General features: G+C 39.9%; 2 protein-coding genes across 3 annotated transcripts in view; both read left to right on the forward strand.

The window, feature by feature from the left end:
- The window catches only part of POLK (DNA polymerase kappa), a 91,726-nt gene extending 81,330 nt beyond the window's left edge, over positions 1–10,396 (forward strand). For both annotated transcript variants that reach the window (XM_055436298.2, XM_055436300.2), the window contains 5 exons: positions 746–842; positions 2,134–2,305; positions 4,026–4,976; positions 5,558–5,600; positions 5,831–10,396. In XM_055436298.2, coding sequence (XP_055292273.1) covers positions 746–842; positions 2,134–2,305; positions 4,026–4,976; positions 5,558–5,600; positions 5,831–5,915 — 1,348 coding nt within the window. In that variant the 3' untranslated portion in view covers positions 5,916–10,396. The remainder of the gene's footprint in view (positions 1–745; positions 843–2,133; positions 2,306–4,025; positions 4,977–5,557; positions 5,601–5,830) is intronic.
- A 2,662-nt stretch (positions 10,397–13,058) lies between these two features.
- ANKDD1B (ankyrin repeat and death domain containing 1B) overlaps positions 13,059–21,563 on the forward strand; it is a 68,562-nt gene continuing 60,057 nt past the window's right edge. The window contains 3 exon segments of the mRNA XM_088840207.1: positions 13,059–13,109; positions 17,167–17,325; positions 17,403–17,472. Of these exon segments, the coding sequence (XP_088696333.1) occupies positions 13,059–13,109; positions 17,167–17,325; positions 17,403–17,472 (280 nt within the window).

Below are 21,563 nucleotides of genomic sequence, written 5' to 3' on the forward strand. Positions count from 1 at the left end.
ATAACATACTTTTTATATGCATACAATATTCTGGATGAATAAACAATAAATAGGAAGCTGGCAATGTTGGTTGCCGCTGGGGAGGAGAACTGGGTTGCTGTGGGCAACTGGGTTAGAAGGGACACTTTTCACTGAATGACTCCTCGGAGTTTGCTCAGGGTTTTTTTTTACTGGTTACCCTGCTCTCTCTTTAGTGTCTTCCTCTTTTTTGTTAATATGACCTTCAACACCCTTGTGCAAATGAACTCACAAGTTCTACATTTAATCTTACCAGCCCATTTCCAATTGTCTATTAAACAACTTTATATAGGGGCATGAACCAACCCCGTAAATCTACTTGAAGATAATTCTCTTCAGACAATATTCATGCAATAATTGGAATGATGTTCTCATTTGTACTTTCTTAAGACCGTCCTCTGTAACAGAGTCTGTATACCTATATATCCTAACATTTTGTAAGTTCTTGGGGCATTATCCTTATATGCTGGTGACTTTAATCATCTTTTAAAAAATATTATAGAGAACAAATGTACCTTTGATAATCAGTTTAGCTATAAATAATCTCCCATTATTTAGGAAGATCTTGAATATTTTTACTTAATTATATCTTAGTACATCTGAAAACTTTATTCAGTACTGTAGAAAATATATCTTAATGCTAGGCCATTTGCATGTACTATATCATTTCTAAATTATCCTGAATTGTAGTTTACTTTGTGCACCCAAATCATTCTTGTCTTTGTAGGACATTCAGTGAGATAAGTAAAGCAGAAGAACAGTACAGCTTGTGCCAAGAACTTTGCAGTGAACTTGCTCAAGATCTGCAGAAAGAAGGACTTAAGGTACTTTATTTTTATGTGGTATTCTTAGTTTTCTAAATTTTTAATAATAAAAAGCAACCTTAAACTGAGAGTTAGATTTTGCATTTAAAAACACATTGATATATATCAAGAGAGTTCTTATCCTCAGTAGAGACAAATTGAATCCTGACCCTTATCTGAAGCCTGTGATGAGGTCATTTTATGAGGAGCAACTTACAAGGCTGGAGTGACTCCAATATATTTCCAGAGGAGTTTATATTACATTGGGAGTACATTTGAGTAAGTTCAAAATCAGAGTTGTATTGGCAGTAAACGATAAGCCAAAGAGAAGGGTTTCTCTAGAACTGTACTTTTTAAAATGCCTTTCCAATTATCCTTTAATGTCATTGTCAGGTAGACAGTGACCCTTGTGGAATAGGCATTTTGTTTCAAGGCCTTAATCCAGGTTGCTTAATACATTGAGAACAAAACCTGGAAGTCTTTGAACTTTGTGTTTTATAATCTTCACTCACAACAACCTATGGTTAGTATTTTTCCAACACTCTCAAAACAGAGGTGGAGTTATTACAAAGTGTAATACAAAAGCATTAAAAAGTTATTACAAAGAAAGGGCCATCTGATGAATATTTTCTTATAATCCTTCTCTACTGAAAAGACTCTGATGCTGGGAAGGATTGGGGGCGGGAGGAGAAGGGGACGACAGAGAATGAGATGGCTGGATGGCATCACCGACTCGATGGACATGAGTTTGAGTGAACTCTGGGAGTTGGTGATGGACAGGGAGACCTGGCGTGCTGTGATTCATGGGGTCGCAAAGAGTCGGACACGACTGAGCGACTGAACTGAACTGATTATACCTTAAATATAAAGAGAGTTCTTTTTTAAAAAAACTTTAAACTTTTAATTTTAGAATCATTTCAGATTTGTAAAATAGTTACAAAGAAAATATAGAGACTTCCAGTATACCCAGTTTCCCTCATTATTAACATCTTATATTATCATAGTATACATTTCTACAGTACAGAATAAAGTTAACAGAAATGACCAGTTAACTTTGCCCTTTATATAAAAGTCTTTCATAAAAAATCAGTTGGAGAGGAAAGTAATAATTACTGACTAAAATGGGATTTTTAGATTACTTACGGATTTTACTTATTCTTTATGACAATATTCATTACCATGTTTTGTAAATAATTGATTATACTTCCATACTCTCTGTATATAAGAGACCTTTCTGAATTTTTCTAATGTGTAAAAAACTTTTTCTAGAAGTTAAAGAGCTATATAAAATAATGTATTCTGTTTGTTACAGGGTAGAACTGTTACCATTAAGCTAAAGAATGTGAATTTTGAAGTAAAAACTCGTGCCTCTACAGTTTCAGCTGTTGTTTCAACTGCAGAAGAAATATTTGTTATAGCTAAAGAACTGCTAAGAACAGAAATTGATGCTGATTTTCCACATCCCTTGAGATTAAGACTTATGGGTATAACTTTTACTGTCTTTCCTTAAAATCTGCAAGACATTTCCAAAGAGAAATGTTAATTTAAGAAATAGTCTCACCTCCATTTTATTTCTTAGACCCATTCAGGGAGTTGTATTTCTTCTACTTTCATTTTTCTTGATACTTAGAACCTGATACATATGAAGCCATGATCACTAGTTTAATTCCAGTAAGAATCAGTTAAAGTCATTCTTTTCCTTCAATACTTACTGAAATCCTTGGGGTTAGGTATTTTTCAAAATTTTAAACTTCAAATTTTAGAAAGCAAATTCAGTACATGTTGAGTGTATTGTGTAATACTCTTTTGGTATCTGAGGCAGCACTTTTGATCAAACATTTTATTATATCTGTAGCAAAACAAAAAATATTCACACTGAGTTGTAAAGACTCTAAATAGCTTCACATCAATCTGTCATCAGTTACCATTTGTTGCTGACACTTCTCAGAGCTTTTAGATTTCAGAATTCCAGATAAAGGATTGTGGCACTATAAAACCACATTTCTAGCCATCATGGGGTAGAAAAGACAAACAAACCATGTTTTCAAAGTGAACAAGTGAGAGAATAGGGATAAGCACTCCAGATGCCAACTTTACTGCTAAGAATGGGGGTCATCAGCCATACTTTCACATATGAAAGATAGCACACATGGAAGCCAGTTTGGATATAGTATGTCAACTAAAAGAGCTAAAGAGTAGATGTTAATAGCAGCTTTATTTATAATTACCAAAACTTGGAAACAACCAAGATGTCTTCCAATAGTAGGTGAATGGAAATTGTGGTACATCCAGACAACAGAATATTATTCAGCACATAAAAGAAGTGGTCTATTGGGATAGCGGATGGGGGAGAAGAAAAGAAAGGCAATGAGCTGTCAAATGATGAAAAGACATGGAGGAAGCGTAAATGTATATTTTTAACCTACAGAACCAATGTGAAAAGGCTGCAATATGTATGATTCCAATATAGGACATTATGGATAAAGCAGAATGGGAGAGATCTGAAAAGATCAGTGGTTGTCAAGGGTCAGGGGAGGGAGGAATAGGCAGAGCACAGAGGATTTCTAGGGCAGAGAAACCATTCTGTATGATGCTCTGATGGTGGACACATGGCATTATCCCTTTGTTAAAATCCAGACTGTACAAACACCAAGAGTGAACTGTGACGTAAACTGTGAGCTATGAATAATTCACGTCAGTATAGGTTCATTGGTTGTAACAGCTGTTCCACTCTGGTGGAGGATGTTGATCGTGGAGGAGTTTGTGCATGTGTGGATGCAGGGTATATATGAGAACTCTCTGTACTTTCTACTCAGCTTTGCTGAGAACCTAAAATTATTCTAAAACATAGAGGCTATTGCAAAAAAGGAGCTAAAGAATCAATGCAGTTGACGCCAATTAGTTACTCGGTATTTAATGGTTTTGTGAGTCAGGTATTAACTGAAAGACCTATATAATCATGCTAACTCCAATAGATACTATTTAGTATACCCAGCGTTATACAGAGAGTAAATTTCTATTCATAATACCACCTTTGGAAAAGTATCCTTTAATTCAGAGAATATGCAGTGTTGCTTATTATTTTTGGCTAAACAGGCTTTTTAATAAGTGTCACAATACTATTACACAAAATGTCTTTATGCTTTACAGTTGAGTTGGTTTTGTTGAATTGGAAATGGATTAATTATGGTTGGTTTAATTTAGGGGTGCGGCTCTCTGGTTTTCCCAATGAAGAGGAGAAGAAACACCAACAAAGGAGCATTATTGGCTTCTTACAGCCTGGAAACCAAGCCCTTTCAGCCACTGGGTGTACACTAGAGAAAACTGACAAAGATCAGTTTCTAAAACCTGCACAAATGTATCATAATAAGAGTTTCTTTGATAAAAAACGATCTGAAAGGAAAGCAGGCCCCCAAGACACATTTACATGTGAAACCATAAATAAACAAAGTTTGCAAATATCACAGTCATTCCAAGTTTTAAACAAGAAGATGAGTGAGAATGTAGAAACAGTGGAGAAATCACATAACTGTCAGACATTTACTTGTCCTGTTTGCTTTAGGGAGCAAGGAAGCATCAGTCTGGAAGCCTTTAATAAACATGTAGATGCATGTCTTGATGGACCTTCCATCAGTGGAAACTCCAAAATGTCCTCGTGTTCACACGCTTCCTCTACAGAAGCAAACGAGAAAGAAAATGAATGTGATTCTGTTTCTCTCTGTGAGAAGCAGGGTTATGAAACCCACCAGAAGAATACAGAGATCACGTCAGTAGATCCTGTAGAGACTACTGGTAAACCATCAAATACAGAATATGTAGGTGCTTTAAGTAATAAGCCCAGTGAAGAGGAATGTTCTGGTCTTTCAAGCAAATCATTTAATATGGAACACTGTCCTCAGAATTCTTGTACTGTTTCATTGGAAAATGAAGATGTTGGGTCATTAAGAAGGCAAGAATCCCCCCAACCTAATTTATATGAAGTAATCAGTGACCAAATTCTAGTTTGTCCTGTTTGTAACCTAGAACAAAAGACTTCAGATCTTACCCTGTTCAATGTGCATGTAGATGTTTGCTTAAATAAAGGCATTATCCAGGAACTGAGAAAGGATAAAGTTAATCCATGTAACCAACCCAAAGAGAGCACCAAAAGTACTGGTGAGTTTATGGTTTTTTTATTTTTATTTATTTTTTTTTGGTTTTTTTAAAGAGCTTGATTTTCTAGGAATGTTTTACTAAAATTCAGATTGCTATTAAATTTAAAACATATACCTTTAAAGGGATAGTTTGTGTATGCTGCCACTTAGGAAAATGTTAGTTATCTTACCATGGGCTAGAATTAGCTGAAGCCATTAGATTTGAAATTTTGGGAAATCTTTGGTTTAGGCTTGACTTAGCACAGAGTGAACTTAAAGGTTTAGGGAACTGAGGGATCTAATCCAAAAAGAAATTCCTTCAGAGAACATTTGCCAAGGCACAGTGGTAAATTAACTATAGTTATATAGCCAGAAAGCCTCTTTAACTTGTTTTTTGGTACTTCTGACTCTAACCCAGCTTCCAAATTAGCTGCAATACTAATGAAATAAGTAAATTACAAAGAAATTATTTATAAAGTCAAACTATGTAATCCTAAAGAGATTTTTATTATCTTTAATCAGTTAACTTTAACTCTTTAAATCTTTAGAACCCATTTTTACTGTTTCATGTTATTCATTATGCATTATATCTTCCCTCTAAAGATAACTCAGGCAAAGTGCAGAAGACTGGAAACAAAGCTAAAAGGTATGGCTAATTTGAGTTTTAATGAAACTGGCTATGAAATTGTTATATTTGAGGTCTGATTTGTAGGAAATGTTAAAATTTGCTTTTGTAAATCATTAAGTAAAAGTTTTAAAATCAATTATTTGCATAAGAAATTTAAAAAATCTCTTCATGCATTGAATTTTGTGCTTTTCTGTTGTTTTCACTGTTCTTCTTCGTGCATTTTAATCAAATGTTCTGTTTCATTCCAGGCCAGGATTGATGACCAAGTACTCAGCATCAAAGAAAACCAAGCCAAACAATCCCAGACACACTCTTGATATATTTTTTAAATGAATGTTGAACATTTTATCAACTTTTGATTGAAACTTGTTATTTTATAATAACCGAATGTATTCTTCCCTGTTTCAAGCTTACAGATTCATTTAGTGAAAAGCAAGTACAATAATCCCTTTGTATAAATTTGGAATATATACTTCTGTATACTTCCTTTGATAACAATGAGAATTTCACTTTCAGTTATACTTCAGTTAGATAATTCTGTTAGATATTATTTTAAAAAGAAAAGTTGGGAATGAGATCAGGAAGTGATTTCTTTATTATGTTTTATAGTGAATATACGTGTCATATTTATAAGGGCTTTCAGAGATTCCGATAAAACTATCATAGCATAAGAATTTTTTAGCACTTAACCACTTTGTTGGCACTGGATGCTCTGCTTGATCTTAGTATCGTCTACAACTTTGAATAATTATATTTTAGCTCCTAGTATCTTCAGATACCTCATGAGAATTCGTTACTGCTATTTATCATAAGTTCTATGAAGAGTATTAGTTAGCAGAATTAGCCTGCATGCTTTTGTTACCTTCAGGAAAATAATATCACAGTATTATTTTCTGTGTTAAAAGAACTTTCGTTTAAAATATGATTATTCATTTTATTTTTTTAATTTAAAATTTCTTTATCCAATGAATAAGCACTTACTCACTTTAAAAAATATTTAAGATTCAAGGTCATTATTTTCTTATCTAGGACTTTTAGATGACAATATTTCACTTCTTGGCAGTTGTATTTGTACTTTACACAGGTCTGTAAAAAAAACAATAAATTGTACACTCTATTTTTATCATGATCTTCTAGAGAAGAATGTGCAGTTCAAAAGATTAATGTGTTTTAAAACACCTCATTTATCTTAGTTCTATTTCTATCATGTTTTTATTAATATATGTGAAAGAAGACAGCTTAACAATTGTTAGCTTAAGTAGTTGCTCCAAATGCTTTCATGGTATCAAGAGTTCTTATGAAAAACAAAACAAAACAATTATTTAATTGAAACATGAAAATGGGACCCATTGTCTATTACTGCTTTAAGGAACTGCATCTTTTATTCTCATGTTTTTGGTTCTTTTTTTCATATTTTATAGCTCATTACCTAATTGTATAAAGACATAATGTTTTAGGAATAGTGTAAATTAGGATCTCACACCTTTGGCCAAAGTGGTAATTTGACTTTGAATAACTAGATAGTTTAAAATTAGGCTTAGAGGTTATTAGAATACCAATTTCATGCCTCATATTATTATATGCTATGGTGAGTATCTTGTTATAGAACTGCGATTCTTGATCATGTGATTTACTTACATTAATTCTCTACAAAACTAACTTCAATGAAGCACTGATTTAATGTATTGAAAAGTAAATAACACCATATTCTTTTCTATTTTAAGTTTATTTTTATTGATTTTTCATCATTAGAGTAAATACTAAATTAGATTATTCATTTAATGAAATGTTATCATTTAGGAATATTTAATAAAAATTTAAAATGAAACTTTAAATGTTTAATTTTTTAGCCAATAGAAATGGTTTCCTTACTTTTCCACTCTTTTCCTGCCTCTCTTACTTTCAGTGTTATTTTCTTTGCCCAGAATTTTCTCCTCATCCTTTTCTGTTTTATATAATAATCCAACTCATTTTATTATAATTTTGTTTGGGGGACATTAAAAAAACACAGCAAAACCACAAAAAATAAGCACCTATAATCTTACCTATGTGGAGGGTGACAACACAGGGAGCCACTTGGGACCAACACATATAATTTACAGAATACTAGTATCCAGAATGTATATAATCCAGAATACACAACTGATTCCTATGAATCAGTAAGAAAAAGACAACTAATAGAAACTTGGTCAAAAGCCTTTAAATGACACTTTACATAGAAATCCAGATGTCCAAGAAACGTGAAAACATCCTCAGCCATTTTAGTAATGGGGAAATGGGGAAAAAATCCTCAAAGAGATATTATAACATCTCTCCCAGATCATAAGAATGAAAGGATCTAATGATATTGTTTTGGTGATGATGTGGAGCAATATGAACTCCTTTTTAAAAAAAAGTATTTAATTCTTTATATGGCTGTGCCAGGTCTTAGTTGCAGCACTCAGGATCTCACTGTTCCGTTGCGGCACGTGGAATCTTTATTTGCAGCAAGTGGCGTGTAGGATCTAGTTCCCTGACCAGGCCCGCTGTGTTAGGAGTTCGGAGTCTTAGCCACTGGATCACCAGGGAAGTCCCTATGCACTCTTACTCTGAAAACAACCTCTTTGGAAAACAGTCTGCCCTTCTTTAGTAACTCTGAAGATGTGTATACTCGACGTGTAACTGCACTCCTGTATACACGCTGGTTATCTTCCATTTGCCCTCCTGATTTATTCTGTGCCTTTCATTCTGCGTTACGTCCAATGAGGCATCATGGCAGCAAGAAGCCACTGCGGAAGGTTTCAAGGAAAAAAGATGAAGTTGGGTATTTATTCTCTCATATAGCTTTCTGAAGCTGGTTGAGTCCCTTGAACAAAGGTCACAACTTCTTCATCTGCTCTCTCCTTCTCCAGGCTCTGACAGTCCTTTCCTTACCCTCACCCTTTCACCCTGCAAGGTGGCAACAGAGTCTTGCCCTTATTAGCCCTCAGGTGCTGCCCTATCTTTTGTGTTCTCCTCACACCCTGCCCAGGTGGCACTAGTGGTAAAGAACCCGCCTGCCAATGCAGAGAAATAAGAGATGCAGTTGGATCCCTGGGTTGAGAAGATCCCCTGGAGGAGAGCATGGCAACACACTCCAGTACTCTTGCCTGGAGAATCCCATGGACAGAGGAGCCTGGTGGGCTATATTATAGTCCATGGGGTCACAAAGAGTCTGATACAACTGAAGCGACTTAGCACAGCACACACAACCTGCCCACACTTTAGTAAATGGTCCCCTTTTTAAAACTCATCTCAAAATGCAAGGTTTTTTTTTTTCCTGCCAGGACCATAACCGATACAATGTCTTGGGATAACTATTGAACATGTTTTTAGGAAGCATTTGCAAGGTTACACATAGCGGCACTGTAATAACCAAAAAGTATGGAAATAAGCCAAATAGTCAACATTGGTAGAAAGGCTAAATTCTACCATTGTATGTTCATGTATATTCAAACAATAGAATTCTACACATTAGTGAAAATGAAAGAATAGGTAATCAGAAGGTGGATGAATATCACAAACATAATGTGGAGCAACAGAGCAAATCATAGAAGGATACCATCAGCAAGATTCCATGCATGTAGTTCAGAACAGTGTATAGCGCTTTAAGAATGTATTCATATCAATCAAATTATAAAGAGAACTATGTACATTACTGTCCCCAAGATAGAATAATGACCTTCTGTGGGGAGCAAAGAGAATGTGATTGAGGAGTGCACATGGAGCTGCTGAAGTGCTGTCGGTGTTCTGTTGTCAGGTGGTGGCTGTGGATGTTTACTTTTAAAATATTATTTAAATTGTATATATATATTTTATATACTCTTGTTCATAAATGACCTATATCATAAGTTTTTTTAAAATGTCAGAAACTTCTTTCTTTATTGAGGTAATATTTTCCTCCATCTCTGCAGGTATTTGCCTCGATAGAGAAAAAGTACCTTTGTTTCTGCTGGGACTTTGCTGAACACAGCAAGAAAGAGCCATCTGTTGTCAACATTTTCAGTTTTTCTCCTAACATTTCCCCAAATGCTACAGCCACAGCAGTATTTGGTCTACTCTTCAGTGTCAAATTGTCAAAGTTGACCAAATGTTTTATCATCTCCAAACAAGTCTCCATCTTTCCAGCCTATGATATGTGTCCCATTCCTCAAAGTCCCTCCCTTAAACACTAAGTCAGTTCTGTATATTGGGTTTTATTTCAGCACCCTACTTTTTAGTGTCACTTCAGAATTTCATTTCAGTTGTGAGTTATAGAAACCCAATCTCTCTTTAAAAAAATCAGTTCTAGTTTTTCCATGAAACATGAATTTCATTGGTTAGCGTTAGCTCAGTAGTTCAAAGATGGGTTCATAGTCTAATTTTCTTGGCCTCACATGACCAGCTTCTGGTCACAAGATGGATGGGCTTTTCCATGTCCAGCCTTACACAGGAGTTCCAGGTAGGAAGACAAGGAAGTGAAAAGGATAAAAGGGCAATGAGTCTGTCCCACTTTAAGGACCTTTCATGGAAGCCCCACGTAACAATTTCCACTTCCATCTCATTGGCCAAACTGTCACATGGCTTCCTCATACTAAAGGGAACCTGGAAATGTAATTTTTAGCCAGACACATTGCTACATCCAAACAAAAGCAGGTTATGTTAGTAAGCTGTGTCTCACCTATAAAAAACTATATAAATCATACCATTTAAAGATGAAATTTTAGAAGCACTCCTTAAGAATACCACAAGGGTACCCTCTGTTGTTTTGCTGGAGTCAGTTCATAAATAAGATGAATTAAAAACTGGAAACAAAAATAAAACTTTATTGTCAGATGTGTTTGTATTTTTTAAAGTCTACATTTAATAAAGGACTTCAAGGTTATGGCTACAAGATCAATGTGCAAAATCAGGAGCATTCCTGTACAACAATAATAGCAAACTAGGAAATGTAATAAACACAATCTCTTTCATGATAGTAATCTATAAGGGACCTACAGGGTCTGGGGAGGTAGGGAGGTGGTGTCACCTATCAGAATTTGTTCAGTACTCTAAAACTACCAAATATTACTGAAAGACAAACAGTATGTCTGAGTAAATTAAAGAGTGATCCTAGTAGTCAGGAAGAATAGCTATTTTAAAGATAACTATTCTCCCCTAATTCTGTAAGTTCAATAAAACTCAAAACTTCTTATGGTTTTTCTTGGAAGTTGTTAAGTAGATCCTAAATTTTATATGGAAGAGCAAAGGCCCAAGAATAACAAGGTAGAAGGACAGGCCCTAGTACATATCAACATTTATTAAAGAGCTGGAGTAATTAATACCATATACTAATAGAGTAGTATTAGTCAGTCAGTTCAGTCGCTCAGTCGTGTCCGACTCTCCGCGACCCCATGAATCACAGCACGCCAGGCCTCCCTGTCCATCACCAACTCCCGGAGTTCACCCAAACTCATGTCCACAGAGTCGGTGATGCCATCCAGCCATCTCATTCTCCGTCGTCCCCTTCTCCTCCCGCCCCCAACCTTTCCCAGCATCAGAGTCTTTTCCAGTGAGTCAACTCGTCACATGAGGTGGCCAAAGTATTGCAGTTTTAGCTTCAGCATCAGTCCTTCCAGTGAACACCCAGGATCGATCTCCCTTAGAATGGACTGGTTGGATCTCCTTGTGGTACAAGGGACTCTCAAGAGTCTTCTCCAACACCACAGTTCAAAAGCATCAATTCTTCGGCGATCAGCTTTCTTCACAGTCCAACTCTCACATCCATACATGACCACTGGAAAAACCATAGCCTTGACTAGACGGACCTTGGTTGGCAAAGTAATGTCTCTGCTTTTTAATATATTATCAAGGTTGGTCATAACTTTCCTTTCAAGGAGTAAGCGTCTTTTAATTTCATGGCTGCAATCACCATCTGCAGTGATTTTGGAGCCCAAAAAATAAAGTCTGACACTGTTTCCACTGTTTTTCCATCTATTTCCCATGAAGTGATGGGACCAGATGCCATGATCTTTGTTTTCTGAATGTTGAGCTTCAAGCCAACCTTTTCACTCTCCTCTTTCACTTTCATCAAGAGGCTTTTGAGTTCCTCTTCACTTTCTGCCATAAGGGTAGTGTCATCTGCATATCTGAGATTATTGATATTTCTCCCAGCAATCTTGATTCCAGCTTGTGCTTCTTCCAGCCCAGCGTTCCTCATGATGTACTCTGCATATAAGTTAAATAAGCAGGGTGACAATATACAGCCTTCACTCACTCCCTTTCCTATTTGGAACCAGTCTGTTGTTCCATGTAAAGTTCTGACTGTTGCTTCCTGACCTGCATACAGGTTTCTCAAGAGGCAGGTCAGGTGGTCTGGTATTCCCATCTCTTTCAGAATGTTCCACAGTTTATTGTGATCCACACAGTCAAAGGCTTTGGCATAGTCAATGAAGCAGAAATAGATGTTTTTCTGGAACTCTCTTGCTTTCTCCATGATCCAGCGGATGTTGGCAATTTGATCTCTGGTGCCTCTGCCTTTTCTAAAACCTGCTTGAACATCTGGGAGTTCACGGTTCACATATTGCTGAAGCCTGGCTTGGAGAATTTTGAACATGACTTTACTAGCGTGTGAGATGAGTGCAATTGTGCGGTAGTTTGAGCATTCTTTGGCATTGCCTTTCTTTGGGATTGGAATGAAGACTGACCTTTTCCAGTCCTGTGGCCACTGCTGAGTTTTCCAAATTTGCTGGCATATTGAGTGAAGCACTTTCACAGCATCATCTTTCAAGACTTGAAATAGCTCAACTGGAATTCCATCACCTCCACTAGCTTTGTTCGTAGTGATGCTTTCTAAGGCCCACTTGACTTCACATTCCAAGATGTCTGGCTCTAGGTCAGTGATCACGTTATCGTGACTATCTTGGTCGTGAAGATCTTTTTTGTACTACCACTACTGAATTGGAAAGACTGATGCTGAAGCTGAAGCTCCAGTATTTTGGTCACTTGATGGGAAGAGCTGACTCATTGGAAAAGACCCTGATGTTGGGAAAGATTGAGGGCAGGAGGAGAAGGGGGTGGCAGAGGATGAGATGGTTAGATAGCATCACTGACTCCACGGACATGAGCTTGAGCAAACTCCAGGGGACAGTGAAGGACAGGGAAGCCTGATGTGCTATAGTCCATGAGTCGCAAAGAGTTGAACACAACTTAGTGACCTAACAACAGCAACAGTAGAGTAGTATTGGCATGGATATATACATTTTAGACAACTCAGTACAGAAAGTACCTGCTATTTAATAAATGGTGCCTGAGGTGCTGCTGTCCATGAGGTTGCAAAGAGTCAGACACAACTTAGCGACTGAACAAACTAATTGTGCCTGAACTCTGACCTTCCAACTGATTTCTCAGCTTTTCCTGCTCTAAACCATTTTGTGCATTTATTGCACATTAGCCACAAATGACGTTTTCATAATGTCACCATTATGTTAGAAACAAAAGATGTCAAAAGCTCTCAACTCTGTCCAGAATCAGCGGGAGCTGAGAAGAAAGGTAGGATTTTCAGCATATGATGATTTCTGTGGTGCAAGTGGGCTTCCCTGGTGGCTCAGCGGTAAAGAAAACACCTGCAATGCAGGAGACACTGGTTCGATCCCTGGGTCAGGAAGATCCCCTGGGGAGGAGAACATGCAACCCACTCCAGTATTCTTGCCTGGAGAATCTCATGGACAGAGGAGCCTGGCAGGCTACACAGTCCATAGGGTGGCATAGAGTCAGACACGACTGAAGTGTCTGAGCACGCATGCATGTGCAAATGCCATGATAGATTTCAAGCTATTGACATGATGTCAATCAGTTCATAAAATTCCTAAAAGTTTAACAATCGGCTCTTGGTTGCCAGTACAAATGAGCTCCTACAAGTCACTGTCCTTGGTGCACACTAGACTCAGGTTTGACATTCAAGGACACTGAAGTCACACAGCATAGCTTGTAGTTTCCTCAACAAACCAAGCTGCTTCTCCCTTCCGTCTATGGGGTCACACAGAGTCGGACACGACTGAAGTGACTTAGCAATTTAGCAGCAGCAGCTTCTCCCTTCTGGTGTCATGGTCAGTTGCTCCCTCTGTCCAGAATGTGCTTCCTGAATGCCCCTTTGCCCTCTGCATACACAATAAACATACATGACCATTCATCAAAAGACAATTAGCCCAAGGATCACCATTCAGCCCAGGGACCACTTTCAGGAAATGGTCCCTGAGCTCTAGGAAAACTGATCAGTCACTCCTTTCTTTGTGCCCCTGTTTCTGAAACGTTCTTTACTGTGACTTTGCTGTAGTCCCTCTCTACTGGGTTGTAGGCTGCTAGAGAGGCTGTCTTTCTCTGACCTCTGAACTCTAAGCACGAAGTACAAAGCCTGGCACTTAGCAGATGTTAGCTATTATTTGTTGAACTATAAATGAACAAATAATATTTGTCCAAAGACTGATGTCTGTTACTACCTTACCATATTTTCTTTGGAAAGACAGGGTGGTGGCTGACATAGATGGCTGCACTCAGGCTGGGCCATAGGGATGGGCATTCCAGGAACAGGGAACTGCACTTCTTTCCCTTCATTGGGTAGTGGCTTGTTTTAGAAATGTTTTATTACTCTGTTCTTTCGAGGTAGCTTGGAAATATTTGAAAAAAGGCTCCAAATATGACCATTAACCTAGGGCTTAAAAAATGCTTTTTGAGGAAATATTTCATTTTGAAAAGCATATCTGGTGCTGATTTTTTCCCCCATTTTGAAAAGCAATTATATGCTAGAGCATCCCTGGTGCTGGTAGGATGTCCGTCAACTTCACAGAGAGGTGACGTTTATACCCCTGGAGCAAAAACTGGGTTTTTTTTTGTTGTTGGATCATTAAAGGATAATCACCTTTGCTTTTTAATACACAGTTGAATAGCCAGTTGTTCAAGAAAAACTCAAATGATATTATAGGGAGTACTGAAAACATGATCACATTTATTAAATCATAATATTGGATTGTTCCCCTTACAAGTGTGAGGTAATTTATTTTCTAAAGTTGTTGCTATCTACAGAAGGCTCAGGGAGACAGAAGATAATTCAGAGGCAAATAGTTTTCACCCTGTCCATCTAATCACAGTCTCTTAAGTTTGTCATTATTTCAAACTCATATATACTTACGTATACATATGCATAGATGTACAGACATCACATGAATATGCGTGTATATACCTACTTTGTTTCGGGGGACTCCAAAATCACTACAGATGGTGACTGCAGCCAGGAAAACGCTTTCTTCTTGGAATAAAAGTTATGACCAACCTAGACAGCATATTAAAAAACAGAGACATTACTTTGCCAACAAATGTCCATCTAGTCAAAGCTATGGTTTTTCCAGTAGTCATGTATAGATGTGAGAGTTGGTCTATAAAGAAAGCTGAGCACCGAAGAACTGATGCTTTTGAACTGTGGTGTTAGAGAAGACTCTTGAGAGTCCCTTGGACTGCAACCAGTCCATCCTAAAGGAAATTAGTCCTGAATATTCATTGGAAGCTGAAACTCCAATACTTTGGTCAACTGTTGTGAAGAACTGACTCATTGGAAAAGACCCTGATGCTGGGAAAGATAGAAGGCGGGAGGAGAAGGGGACAACAGAGGATGAGATGGTTGGATGGCATCACGGACTCAATGGACATGAGTTTGAGTAAATTCCAGGAGTTGGTGATGGACCAGGGAAGCCTGGAGTGCTGCAGTCCATGGGGTCGCAGAGTCTGCAACGACTGAGCGACTGAACCGAACTAATACCTACTAAACACACACACACACACACACACACACACATATGACCTCTGCCAAACCTGTATCTGTTACTAATTCTGTCAGCCCTTGTAACACCACTTCTTTTTATTCCTTTCGTCAAGTCTTCAACAGTTGCCTAATCTTTGGCCTTCCAATTGACTTCTCAGACTAGTTTCTTTCCTCTCACTAAACCAAAGACAGTGCTTTCCTAACATCACTCTTCTGTGTGTGTGTGTGTGTGTGTGTGTGTGTGTGTGTGTGTATGAACAAAAGAGGTGGGTCAGTTCTGGGGTGAAATCTAGTTCTGTTTTATAAGGTTTTTTTTTCACTCTCAGAATATGCTAAACTTCTAATTTAACTCCTGATTCAAGCACACTGTGTTTATGAATGCAGGGATTCAGTGGAGCTTTCCTAGCTGTTCACTATTCTACATTTCTTCCTTATTATTTGAATTTTAGCTGGGCATCCGATTGCCCAGCATAGTTTACTATGTTTCATTAATTCTTTACTTTCTAAGCCACTACAGTCCATGGAGTAGGGAGGATTTGGACACCACTGAGCCGCTAACACTTTCACTTTCAAGAAAGAACACCCAAGATGGGGAGGCCAGTAGGTTCAGTTCAGTTCAGTTCAGTCGCTCAGTCGTGTCCGACTCTCCGCGACCCTATGAATCACAGCACGCCAGGCCTCCCTGTCCATCACCAACTCCCGGAGTTCACTCAAACTCATGTCCACAGAGTCGGTGATGCCATCCAGCCATCTCATTCTCCGTCGTCCCCTTCTCCTCCCGCCCCCAACCTTTCCCAGCATCAGAGTCTTTTCCAGTGAGTCAACTCGTCGCATGAGGTGGCCAAAGTATTGCAGTTTCAGCTTTAGCATCAGTCCCTCCAATGAACATCCAGGATTGATCTCCTCTAGAATGGACTGGTTGGATCTCCTTGCAGTATAAGGGACTCTCAAGAGTCTTCTCCAACACCACAGTTCAAAAGCATCGATTCTTCGGCGGTCAGCCTTCTTCACAGTCCAACTCTCACATCCATACATGACCACGGGAAAAACCATTGCCTTGACTAGACGGACCTTGGTTGGCAAAGTAATGTCTCTGCTTTTTAATATACTGTCAAGGTTGGTCATAACTTTCCTTCCAAGGAGCAAGCGTCTTTTAATTTCATGGCTGCAATCAGCATCTGCAGTGATTTTGGAGCCCAAAAAAACAAAGTCTGACACTGTTACCACTGCGTTAAAATGGGATACCAAGGTTTTCCATTTTCAAAGAGGGAACTGAATCGTACTTTATTCGAAAGAGAATTCTGGAAGCCCATTTAGAATTGATTCAGTACTGAAGATCCAATAGTGTTGGTTTTATAAAGCTAACCTCGACAACTCCGAATAGTATTCTATTCAGTTCAGTTCAGTCGCTCAGTCGTGTCCGACTCTTTGCGACCCCATGGACTGCAGCACGCCAGGCTTCCCTGTCCATCACCAACACCCGGAGCTTGTTCAAACTCACGTCCATTGACTCAGTGATGCCACCCAACCATCTCATCCTCTGTCCTCCTCCCGCCTTCAATCTTTCCCAGCATCAGGGTCTTTTCCAATGAGTCAAATCTTCACATCAGGTGGCCAAAGTTTTGGAGCTTCAGCTTCAGCATCAGTCCTTCCAATGAATATTCAGGACTGATTTCCTTCAGGATGGACTGGTTGATCTCCTTGCAGTCCAAGGGACTCTCAAGAGTCTTCTCCAAATTGTACTCAGAACCACGTAAATGTGGCCGGGACTTTGCTCTTAATTTCTCACCGCAGGTGCTTCCAGCACAGCGCGCGCCACAGCTGAAGGCGGCCGCGCCCGGGCAGGACTGCAGCCCCGGGCGAGGCGCCCGCGGAGGCGCCCGCAGCGAAGAGCGGTCCCTGGTGTGCGCGGCGCCCGCGAGGGCCGGGCCTCGGGATCGGACCTGGAGCCCGGTCCGCTCGCCCCAGGGCGCAGGGCGGCGGCGAGGGGGGCTGCCGGAGGACCTGAGGGGCGCGGCGGCCGGCCCTAGAGGGGCCTGCTCCGGGGCCCCAAGCAAGAGCGGCCGCAGGAGGAGGCGGCGGCGGCCGGACACGAGTTCCGTGAGTCCCGTTACAGGCCTGTAAACTCCCGCGGGGGCGGCGCGGGCCGGCCGGGGGAACTGGTTGAGCAGCTGCGGGTGCCCCAGGGGCCGAGCCCGTCCCCACCCCTGCGCCCTCGGTGGGCTGGGTTTCAGCTTTGGGATCCACACCCTCCCAAGGGCTGGCTCAGGTTTCTCAGGACGTTTTATTTCAGGTTAACCCTGCACTGTAGGTGGAAGGAAAGTGTTTCTCTTTCAAACTAAGGAAGAGGATTTTCCAAGAAATGATTCAGCCCTTTTACAAATAAGGAAAGAATTTTATGTGCTGTTATCTACGGCCTGAGCCTTCACTAATTTATTGTGTGACCTCAAATAAGTCACCTAATTTTTCTGTACTTTAGTTTTTCCAGCATAAATTCCCAGCATAAACTGAGGGATGCTGTTTGCTGCTGCTGCTAAGTCGCTTCAGTCGTATCCGACTCTGTGCGACCCCATAGACACGGAGGAGCCTGCTAGGCTGCAGTCCATGGGGTCGCGAAGACGGATGCTGTTTAAGAGTCTTCAAAGTTAAGCATGACAATGAGTCTCTTAACAGGCACACTATCCGTGTCAGCTCGCTGCGATGACCTCATTTCCTGAAGACCAGCCTTTGGGTGCAGAGCATCCGTTTCTTAAGATGGTCTTCAGTTAGTTCATCCATCCATCCAGCTAGCCAGCCGTTCTTTCTAGAAATATTTTCAAGAAAGTACTATGTAAATGCACATTTTAGATGTAGAGAGGCAGAGAGAGCTATTCTGGCCCAAGCTCAATTTCAGGTTGTGAGGAGTTGATAGATGATGAAATAAGTAAGCAAATAAATGAATGAGATATTGTGAGGTAGCAGTAAACGCTATGGACACTAAGGAATAGAGTGATGTGATTGTGACAGGGGGGCAGGAGAGGTGGTGATCAGGGCAGACAGGACATTTGAGTCAAATCTCTGAACGATAGGAAGGAATCAACCATGGGACCTTCCTCAGTGATCAGTGCAAAGAAATAGAGGAAAACAATAGATTGGGAAAGTCTAGAGAGCTCTTCAAGGAAATTAGAAATACCAAGGGAACATTTCATGCAAAGATGGACACAATAAAGGACAGAAACGGCATGGACCTAACAGAAGCAGAAGATATTAAGAAGAGGTGGCAAGAATACACAGAAGAACTGTACAAAAAAGATCTTCACGACCCAGATAATCACTATGCTGTGATCACCAACCTAGAGCCAGACATCCTGGAATGTGAAGTCAAGTGGGCCCTAGGAAGCATCACTACGAACAAAGCTAGTGGAGGTGATGGAATTCCAGTTGAGCTATTTCAAATCCTGAAAGATGATGCTGTGAAAGTGCTGCACCCAATATGCCAGCAAATTTGGAAAACTCAGCAGTGGCCACAGGACTGGAAAAGGTCAATTTTCATTCCAATCCTAAAGAAAGGCAATGCCAAAGAATGTTCAAACTACCACACAATTGCATTCATCTCACACGCTAGGAAAGTCATGCTCAAAATTCTCCAAGCCAGGCTTAAACTGTACGTGAACCGTAAAATTCCAGATGTTCAAGCTGGATTTACAAAAAGCAGAGGAACCAGAGATCAAATTGCCAACATCCATTGGATCATGGAGAAAGCAAGAGAGTTCCAGAAAAACATCTATTTCTGCTTTATTGACTATGCCAAAGCCTTTGACTGTGTGGACCACAACAAACTCTGGAAAATTCTTAAAGAGATGGGAATACCAGACCACCTGAGCTGCCTCTTGAGAAATCTATATGCAGGTCAGGAAGCAATAGTTAGAACCAGACATAGAACAACAGACTGGTTCCAAATAGGGAAAGGAGTCCGTCAAGGCTGTATATTGTCACCCTGCTTATTTAACTTATATGCAGATTACATCATGTGAAATGCCGGGCTGGATGAAGCACAAGCTGGAATCAAGACTGTCAGGAGAAATATCAATAACCTGAGATATGCAGATGACACCATCCTTATGGCAGAAAGTGAAGAACTAAAGAGCCTCTTGATGAAAGAGGACAGTGAAAAAGCTGGCTTAAAACTCAACATTCAGAAAACTAAGATCATGGCATCTGGTCCCTTCACTTCATGGCAAATAGATGAAGAAACAGTGGAAACAGTGGCTGACCTTATTTTGGGGAACTCCAAAATCACTGCAGATGGTGATTGCAGCCATGAAATTAAAAGACGCTTACTCCTTGGAAGAAAAGTTATGACCAACCTAGACAGCATATTAAAAAGCAGAGACGTTACTTTGCCAACAAAGGTCTGTCTAGTCAAAGCTATGGTTTTTCCGGTAGTCATATACGGAAGTGAGAGTTCTACTGTGAAGAAAGCTGAGTGCCGAAGAATTGATGCTTTTGAACTGTGGTGTTGGAGAAGACTTCTGCGCGTCCCTTGGACTACAAGGAGATCCAAGCAGTCCATCCTAAAGGAAATGAGTCCTGAATATTCATTGGAGGACTGATGCTGAAGCTGAAGCTTCAATACTTTGGCCATCTGATGCGAAAAACTGACTCCTTGGAAAAGACCCTGATCCTGGCAAAGATTGAATGTGGGAGGAGAAGGGGACAACAGAGGATGAGATGGATGGCGTCATCAACTCGATGAACATGAGTTTGCGTAAACTCCGGGAGTTGGTGAAACTCCAGGAAGTTTCCAGTAAACTCCAGGAAGGCCTGGCATGCTGCAGTCCATGGGATCAACATGACTGAGTGACTGAACTGAACTGAACCATGGGAAGTTTGGGGGGAAGAGCATTAAAATGAAGAGGAATAGCAAATGCAAGGCAGGAATGAAACTGATCTATTGTTGAAAAGGAAGGATGCAGACTTCCCTGTTGGGCCAGTGGTTAAGACTCCACCTGACAATGTGGGAGACTGAGTTTGATCCCTGGTAGGGGAGCTAAGATCCAGCATGTTGGCGTTCTGTAACTGTACTGAGATTTTGTGCCCTGCAAGGGAAGATCCTGCGTGCGGCAACTAAGGCCGGGTGCAGTTAAATAAATATTTTAAGAAAGAGGAGTAAGACCAGACTGTTTGAATATTAAGGAGTGAAGGGGAGAGCAAATGATATTGGCGTGGTACACAAAATCAGTTCAGGCAAGGCTTTGATGCCCTGAGAGAGGAACTTAAATTTGTTATTGTTGGTATTTTAAATTTTTAGCCATTCTAACAGTCCATTCTAAAGGAGATCAGTCCTGGGTATTCACTGGAAGGACTGATGCTAAAGCTGAAACTGCAATACTTTGGCTACCTCATGCGACGAGTTGACTCACTGGAAAAGACTCTGATGCTGGGAGGGATTGGGGGCAGGAGGAGAAGGGGACGACAGAGAATGAGATGGCTGGATGGCATCACCGACTCGATGGAGGTGGGTTTGAGTGAACTCAGGAAGTTGGTGATGGACAGGGAGGCATGGCATGCTGTGATTCATGGGGTCGCAAAGAGTCGGACACAACTGAGCGACTGAACTGAACTGAACTGAACAGGTGCGTATTGGTATCTCCTTGTGGTTTTAAGTTATGTTTCCCTAATAGATAATGATGCCGAACATCTTCTCATGTGCTTATTGCCATCTGTGTATCCTCTTTGGTTCCTCTTTGTTCCATTGAAATCTTTTCCCTATTTTTAAATTGGATTTTGTTTTCTTACTGTTGAGTCATTTGTCAGATGTGTGATTTACATATATGTTCCCCCAATCTGTTAGGTTGTCTTTTTTATTCTCTTAACAGTATTTTTCACAGAGCAAAGTTTGAAATTTTTCTAAGGTCCAATTTACTATCATTTTCGTTTACGGTCATGCAGTTGGAGTCGTGTGTAAGACAGAACTCTTTGCCTAATCCCAGTTTATGAAGCTTTTCTCCTGTGTTTTCTTCTAAAAGTTTTATGATTTAAAAAAAAAAAACACAAAAACTTATTTCTTTGGCTTCGCCAGCTCTTAGTTGGAGCAATCAGGATCTTCGATCTTTACTGTGGCATGTGGGAACTAGTTCCCTGACCAGGTAGGGGTTCCTGCCATGGGGACAGGAAGTCTTAACCACTGGCCTGCCAGGGAAGTCCCTTTT

This window comes from Moschus berezovskii, chromosome 9 (genome assembly GCF_049115385.1).
Source record: "Moschus berezovskii isolate FMDL1 chromosome 9, NW_MosBer_1.0, whole genome shotgun sequence".
NCBI lineage: Eukaryota > Metazoa > Chordata > Mammalia > Artiodactyla > Moschidae > Moschus > Moschus berezovskii.